Source organism: Eumetopias jubatus, unplaced genomic scaffold (assembly GCF_037043125.1).
Source record: "Eumetopias jubatus isolate StellerSeaLion01/CBP00866 unplaced genomic scaffold, mEumJub1_p1.0 scaffold_3, whole genome shotgun sequence".
Lineage (NCBI taxonomy): Eukaryota > Metazoa > Chordata > Mammalia > Carnivora > Otariidae > Eumetopias > Eumetopias jubatus.
The window spans coordinates 192030780-192038340 of NW_028274809.1; the positions used below are offsets into that span (position 1 = coordinate 192030780).

At 61.7% G+C, this 7561-nt stretch overlaps 1 protein-coding gene across 1 annotated transcript in view; it reads left to right on the top strand.

The window, feature by feature from the left end:
* The window catches only part of COL4A2 (collagen type IV alpha 2 chain), a 166067-nt gene extending 161666 nt beyond the window's left edge, over positions 1–4401 (top strand). The window contains exons 45-47 of the mRNA XM_028087375.2: positions 278–469; positions 1551–1837; positions 3412–4401. Of these exons, the coding sequence (XP_027943176.1) occupies positions 278–469; positions 1551–1837; positions 3412–3669 (737 nt within the window). The 3' untranslated portion in view covers positions 3670–4401. The remainder of the gene's footprint in view (positions 1–277; positions 470–1550; positions 1838–3411) is intronic.
* Positions 4402–7561: the final 3160 nt, after the last annotated feature.

A 7561-nucleotide genomic window follows, 5' to 3' on the forward strand; every position in this document is an offset into this window, starting at 1 on the left:
CTGGCGCCCGGGGCAGAGGAGGCCCGTGTGTTGGGTGGGGGCTGGCCTGCAGTCCTCTGGGCCCTTCCGCCTCCCAAGTGTTGCAACCCCTGGCCCCTGGTTCAGGACCCTGGTGGATCAGGTCATCTGCAGGAGGCTCTCGGCCTGCAAGGGGCAGAGCCAGTGAGGGCCAGGCTTCGGGGGGAGAGCAGAGAGCGGCCTCAGGAGGCAAGCATGTCAAGCCACACGCCAAAGTCCGCGCGGCAGCTGAAAGGCGATCACTTTCTCTTGGTTCTAGGGGAGCCGGGCCGCCCGGGGTCCCCCGGCCTGCCGGGCATGCCCGGCCGCAGCGTCAGTATCGGCTACTTGCTGGTGAAGCACAGTCAGACGGCCCAGGAGCCCCAGTGCCCCGTGGGCATGAGCAAGCTCTGGAGCGGGTACAGTCTGCTATACTTGGAGGGCCAGGAGAAAGCCCACAACCAGGACCTGGGTAGGTGGCGTCACTGAGCCCCGGTGAGGTTCCTGCAGGCACTCAGGCGGGCCGGCCCGAGCACACCGGGCCGCCCACACCCTGGGGCTGCAGAAAACACTAAAATGGACTTAGAAACCTCCAAACCTCAGGTCAGCGCTGCAGAGAGTGCGCGGCAGCGGCCTCCGCAGGGTCCAGCGCCTCCGCCTGGGGCTGGCCGCGCCCGCCCGCCCCCCCCCCCCCCACCGAGGCCACCAGTGGCTCCCGCAGGCTCTGAGAGCAGGCTGGGGCCAGGCCAGGCCTCATGCAGAAGCCCCGGGAGAGCAGATAGGAATGTGTGTGCACATCTGTATTTAAGTGAGCCTGGTCGCCAGAAAGAATTAAAATGACTCCCAGGCACACAAAAGGCGTGCAGCAAGCCCCGGCTAGAAGCTGGGGTGTGCAGGGAGGGTGCCTTCGTCTGTGGTGGGGAACCTGTCAGGCCGAACCCCGGTGGTTTGTGCACATTCCTGTCGACGCGTTCTGCTTGCAGACGAAGGCTAAGGGAAACGACAGCAGGGCCAAGGCGAAGCGAGGACAGGGCCTACGCCGCAGCGCTGGGCCAGCTTGCGGGTGCCACACCGTGGGCTCTAGGCTCGGGCCGTGCCGGGGAGCCTGGCAGCCGGCTCCGCTCAGTCCTCGCTCTGGCCTGCCCTGTACCCAGGGCAGTGAAGGTTCCCTGGGGTGGGTGCGGCCAGCGGTCCTTCTGGGAGGGCCCCTCAGGGTGGGCTAAGCCAGGCCCTCGTCTGAGATCCTACCAGGGGATTCATGGGGCCGGTGCGTTAAGACCCCTGCCACGGGGTGCTCGTTCATAAAGACCCGCTCCCTGCTGACCCGGCCCGGCGCAGAGGCCTACGTGGGAACTTCCGGAAGGGCGGGGCTGAAACACCAGCAGGGTCAGCTCCGAAACAAGGAATCGCAGAACTCTGGCTTGGTCGGGGTCCCCGGTGCAGGTCTGAGCCCCACCAGGCGGCTGCTGGGCGGAGCCTGACGTGGGGCCCCGGGGCCTGGCCAGGACGGGGGAGCAGCGTCCGCCCCGCTCAGCGGTGACCCCTCTCCGCAGGACTGGCGGGCTCCTGCCTGGCTCGGTTCAGCACCATGCCCTTCCTATACTGCAACCCCGGGGATGTATGCTACTTCGCCAGTCGGAACGACAAGTCCTACTGGTTGTCCACCACTGCCCCGCTGCCCATGATGCCCGTGGCAGAGGACGACATCAGGCCCTACATCAGTCGCTGCTCCGTGTGCGAGGCCCCAGCTGTCGCCATAGCGGTGCACAGCCAAGATGTCTCCATCCCCCACTGCCCAGCTGGATGGCGGAGTCTGTGGATCGGATACTCTTTCCTCATGGTATGTGGCACCTGCCCGCTTTCTCTCTGAGCGTGGAACTGGGTGAAAATCTAGTTCCTCTCGCCAACCACACCCTGCCTGGGGAAGCAAGAACAGCCGCCTTTGTAAGAATAACCACACAGGACAGTTGTTCAGGTTGTGCGCTGCACAAAGGCACCTGGCCCAGGGGATGAGAGCTGGAATACAGCCTGCGCTTTTGCCTGCACTTTGCTAACTGAGCCATGTTCGGCATGGGTGCCCCCACCCAGAAGGGGCCCGTTAATTTGCCACCAGGCCTTTGTGCAGGGCATAATCAGGATAAACTGGGCTACCCTAATGGCAGCCCTAAAGTTTTCCTGCTTACTCCGCCATGGTAGGGAGAGTGGAAAGCCCATGACCCTGTAAGGTGACCTTTAAGGACAGACAGAAAATCCCTTTTGGTTGCACGTGACCATCAGGGAGCCTCTGGGCCCAAGGAATAAGCTGTGGTCCCTCAGATCTTTTAACCTGCATTGGAAATTGAAAAATGAAAACTGAGCTGCCCCCTTGCAGAGGGAGTGAAGTGGTCCCAGCTCTGAGGCTCCCCGCAGGGCGCTTCATCCTGACCGCCGCCCGACGGCTCCCTCCTTCCCCGCGTGGCCTCAGCTCCTTCACACCTGGTGTGGCGGGAGGCGCTGCTCACCCCAAACAGAGCGCGGCGGCTCTGGGCTGGAGGGCTCCTGCCTTCTGTGAGCTGGAGACTCCAAGGCTTTCTGTTGCCATGGTTTTGTGTAGAGAGGCTAACCCAGGCTCCCTGCCCAGCGCGTCCCAAGACAGCCTCCCTTGCCCCCCACAGCCTGTAGCCGAGTCCCCTCCCGTTGCACACAGCCCGTGCTTCCAAGCCACATGGCGCCTGTCTACATGAGCCTCTGGTGCGCTTTAACCGGAGCTACACCATTCCTGAGACCCAGAGAAAGTGTCCCCGTGACGCTGGGCCCGCCTCCTGGCAACAGCCGCACCATCAGCTCAGGCGCCCTCTGATGGGAGCAATAATTGCCACACAAGTCACAGGACAGTTAGAGACAAATCAGCAAGGGGGGATTCTCCAAACGGCTCCCGTCCCCTCTTCACGAGCGCAAGCCGAGGAGGGGCTGGAGGGGCCACTGTCTTTGCTCCTTATTTCTACCTCACCGACCTCCCAGGCTGACCCCACACACTGACTGTATTTTTCCTTTAAAAAAAAAAAAGCACACTCTGGTATCTCTCCCGCCAGGCAAACACCCCTTTCTTTGGGTGATGCGGGAGACGGTATTTCCCCCCAGATGAAGTCCGCCGTGTCCACTGGCCGTATAACCTGCTTCTGTTCAGGTTTTCACTTAAGCCGCACATCTGCGGCTGCAGATGTACAGCCTGCACCTGTACAGGGTGTGGGCTCACGGCGCTGGACCCGCACCTGCCGCGTGCACCCTGGGCTGCCGTCCGTGGGCTTCACCCCGCCACGCTCCTAGCATTAAAGAGTGCGGTGCGGCGGGCTGTGTAGACCAGGGCCGATGCTCCAGAGCTGGGGTGCAGTGACGGGGACGCGCTCATGGCCCTGCCCCGTGTCCCCCCCACAGCACACAGCCGCCGGTGACGAGGGAGGCGGCCAGTCGCTGGTGTCGCCGGGCAGCTGCCTGGAGGACTTCCGCGCCACGCCCTTCATCGAGTGCAACGGGGGCCGCGGGACCTGCCACTACTACGCCAACAAGTACAGCTTCTGGCTCACCGCCATCCCCGAGCAGACCTTCCAGGGCGCGCCGTCTGCCGACACGCTCAAAGCGGGGCTCGTGCGGACGCACATCAGCCGCTGCCAGGTGTGCATGAAGAACCTGTGAGGGGCCGCCCGCCCCGACGCGCTTCTGTCCCGGGCCACGCTCAGCCCGGGGGCCACTTTGGTGCTTACTCTTACTCATTACCTCAGAGGACGCCCCCAAACGGATCTCGTTTTCTTTAAAAACCCAGTGGAAAGGCTTCCAAAGGAATTCAGCACCGGCGCTTCTACCAAGTAGCCCCTCGCTGTGAGCAGGTGCCGGCCCCCCTCCCCTCCGCGGGGGGCTGTCCCCCTCCCCAGCACCCCTGTCCGGCCATACATCACGCACTAGGTGTCGCTAACTTCTTCGTCTGCACCTGTACAGTCGGCTTCCGAGCGCCCGCCGCCGACCCGCATACTGAACTCACCTAACAGGGTGGTGTAGACTAAGGAAGCCTGAACTCCCGGCTGCGGTCTGCACAGCCGGTCTCCGGCCACTCCGCGGGCAGCTCTGTTTTCTCCCAAAGACCACTGATGTGAATTTGAATCCCCTCAGGAAGGCCAGGGGTGCCTTTTATTTTAAAAAGCCTTAGATCGTCCGGCACGAGCTCGCCTCCCCCCACGTCCTTACAGACCACCAGAAGCGGAGACCTTCTCAGCACCTGATGTCAGCCACGCCACCTGGCGGCGCACTCGAGTATCCTCGGCCCCAGGTGGCCCCGGGGATTGACCCTCTGTCCTTGGTGACTTGTATGCCTATGACTTATCTAACCTCTGTAACAACCACAGAATAAAAGTTGGTTTTGAGCTTTTTATACCCCGAGTTGCTGGCTGCCTTCATTCGCATCCGGACAGCACAGGTGGCCGACCCCGCACTGCATCTGGGCCCACGAGCCTGCCGTGGGTGAGCCGGGCCCCCCGCCCCCGCCGCTGCCCTTTCCTGAGTTCCTGCAGACCTGACCCAAGTCTGTGGCCTGCCGTTCACTTCTCAGGGAGCCGTGTGTGTTCAGACACCCCAACCACCACTCGTAGGCGTCGGGAGGATGGTCCCTGCAGAGACGCACTTACAAAGCCACTCAGTTCTCACCCAGCACCCCAGATCAGCTCTCCATATTGCCAAGAAACCCCCATGCACATTTCTGGTTTCAGTTTTCTCTGGAACCTGGCTGGTCTTGGGAGCCCAGCTCAGAATTTGTTACCCTTTAAAATTCAATCTCATAGTAAACTTTTTTAAGAACCATTTCCATGTCATAAAGTAAGTTTTCTGCCTGATAAGGTCATTTGAACTCTATCAGCAACCACCCTGACTCGCATTCCCCCAGAAGCTGACCAGGACAAGGACTCTGCACAGGAGGGTTATTCGGGAACATGAGTCCCAATCAGGGAATGGAGGGGGCCCGGCAGTGAACCCCGGAAAGAGGACACCTTACTAAGGGGGTTACCACCAAGGGGAATTTAGGGCTCTGCCCTGTGGGCACCCACCAAGGAAAGCCACAGAAGGAGCCTCAGCTTGTGCAGCTAAGGCTCAAAAAAGGGACGTTTCCCTCCACCAGCTCTTGCCCCTCGTGGTCAGGGGTTGTCTGGGACTGTCCAGTCCCCTGCGCTCCCAGGTGCGCGGACTGAGCGGCATCCCAGGTGGAGGTGCGCTCCCAGGTGCGCGGGCTGAGCGGCATCCCAGGTGGAGGTGCGCTCCCAGGTGCGCGGGCTGAGCGGCATCCCAGGTGGAGGTGCGCTCCCAGGGGAGCACATCCCAGGTGGAGGTAGTGGAAAAGCAGCAAAGCTAATGTAAGGTGCCATGGGCTACACCTGTACGCAGATGGTTTCCGTAGCAACAGCCATAGCACACACACACCCCCCACCATGGAACGCGAGGCTTGAGGCCAGGATTTGAAAGATGCCCAGCACAGCACCCCCCCGCCGCCCCGGACGAAACTCACGGAGGCAGCTGTTCATTCTGGACTCCAGTCCCTACGATCAAGGGGCAGCCTCCAAATGTGTCCCAGTCCTGAAGACTGCAGCTTGGCTTGGGTGTGATGCCAGGAAGGACACGGCGCTGGGGACCCACATCCTCCCTAGCGGGTCAGAGCCCCCAGTGGCCCCTGACGCCCTCCCCATCTGCAGACTGAGCCTTGCCTCCCTTCCACAGCTCAAGTTCAGGAGCGAAGGGCAGCTGGGGTGGAGGCCAGCTCCAGAGGTGGGGGTCATGTGATGACATAAACTGGCCTCATTCCAGCTGTTTCCAGGGGCCACATGAGCACAGGGGTCAGGGTCCAGCCTCTCCGTGCTGGGAGTGGGGGCACCCATGTCCTTCCCGGAGCTGCCTTGCCCCTAACTCTACACTTAGGAGAAGGCAGGGTTACTGCAGAGCTTTTGGAAAGGGGATCCTTGCATCCGGATTATGGGGACTCTGGGGGGTCTCCCCCATCCCCGCACTGCCCTCCCTGCCCCAGGCACAGGAACCCCCACCCCCCACAGAGGTGTGAGCGTGCAAGTGAGGCCACCAGAGGGTGAGGCCAAGGGAGGAGGGTGGGAAGTGCCCCCGGAGACGCACACACACTGTGTCCTGGGGCTGACGGTGGCCCCTCCCCAGGCCAACCCACCCCACTCCCCTCGCCCAGATGATCAGCCCCCAGACGCTGCTTCTAGGCCTTCCTGGTGCAAACAACCCGATGCAGGGACGCATGGGGCACCCCTCTGGTCGTGGGCAGCAGGTGCACGGCCGACCCGACCTTGCGAGGGAGGACACGTCAGCGCACGGAACGAGGCGCGTGAAGCCGAGCTGGGTCTGTGGGGAAACCGGGTGCTGTGCGGAGGGTTTGCTGGACACCCGGGTGCGGGTTTTCCTGGCACACAGGCAGCTATGTCGAAACCAAGTTCAGAAACGACAAAGTTGTACTTTTGAGAAGCCAGCCTTGCAGTTTGGGACGAGGGGCAAACAGGGCTCCCAGCACCCGGGTTACAACATTTCCAGCCTGAACCATTCCTGCTCCGCACGCCGCCTCAGGGCGCCTGGAAACATCCAAGGAAGAGATGCCGCTGAGGAGGTTTCCATCGTGCAAGGACAGTGGAGCCCAGGGAGAAAATCCGCAGGGGCGGCTCTGAGACCAGGGTAGCCGGGCAGTCATGTCTGTACAGAAGAAAAAAGGAACGTTCGAGGTTGCCAGCTCAAACCCACATCCCGCCGAGAAATCCCATGTGTCTCCACCAGCTGGCTTACCCACCCAAGCAACCTGACGCTTCCCCAGCGCTGACCTGGCTCCTGAGTGGGAACCGGGCCCACTCGGTCAGAGCTAGGACCCCGCAAGCAGGCTGGGACCAAAGAACTCGCTGGCGTCCGAGATCCACTTGAGACACAATCCAGCGTGATGTCTATTTTTAGGACAACAGTCAAGGGTGAAATGCTTCCATGGGATTGATGGAGAACGTGCCATCCCTGGGCAACCCCCCAGAATATGCGGCCACTTAGGGACACAAGCTGGGGGTGCTCGGAGCAGATGGGCAAGAGAAGCAGAGAACGTTCAGGGGAAAAGGCCGTGAGAACTCAGCCAGCCCTGCCTTCCTGCACGAACCGTAGAAGAGGACACTTTCTCCTGCACAGGCTGCAGAGACAAATCCCAGGGCCTCACTGGCTGGTGGCAGGTGTCGCAGACGGGGCACCAGCAAAGGTATCATTAAACCAGCTTGATGATGCACGGATTCGTTTTCACTCTCCAACGGGCTCCGCTGTGGGACTGAAGTCTGAGGCCTCTGGACGGGCTTGGGTAATGGGGCGTCCGAGTGGGGAGCCCCAGGCAGAGACAGGAGGCTGTGCCGCGCTCCGTCCTGTAGGCTGGCTCATGCTCGCACCTGGAGAACGTGCACTGCACAGGACCAGAGGCCGGCCTGGGGGGACCCCCAAACAGGCCGTGGGCCCTCAACACAATCACTGCACACCTCCCCAGCCCCCCAAAGTAACGACTCACGAAACATACTGCTTT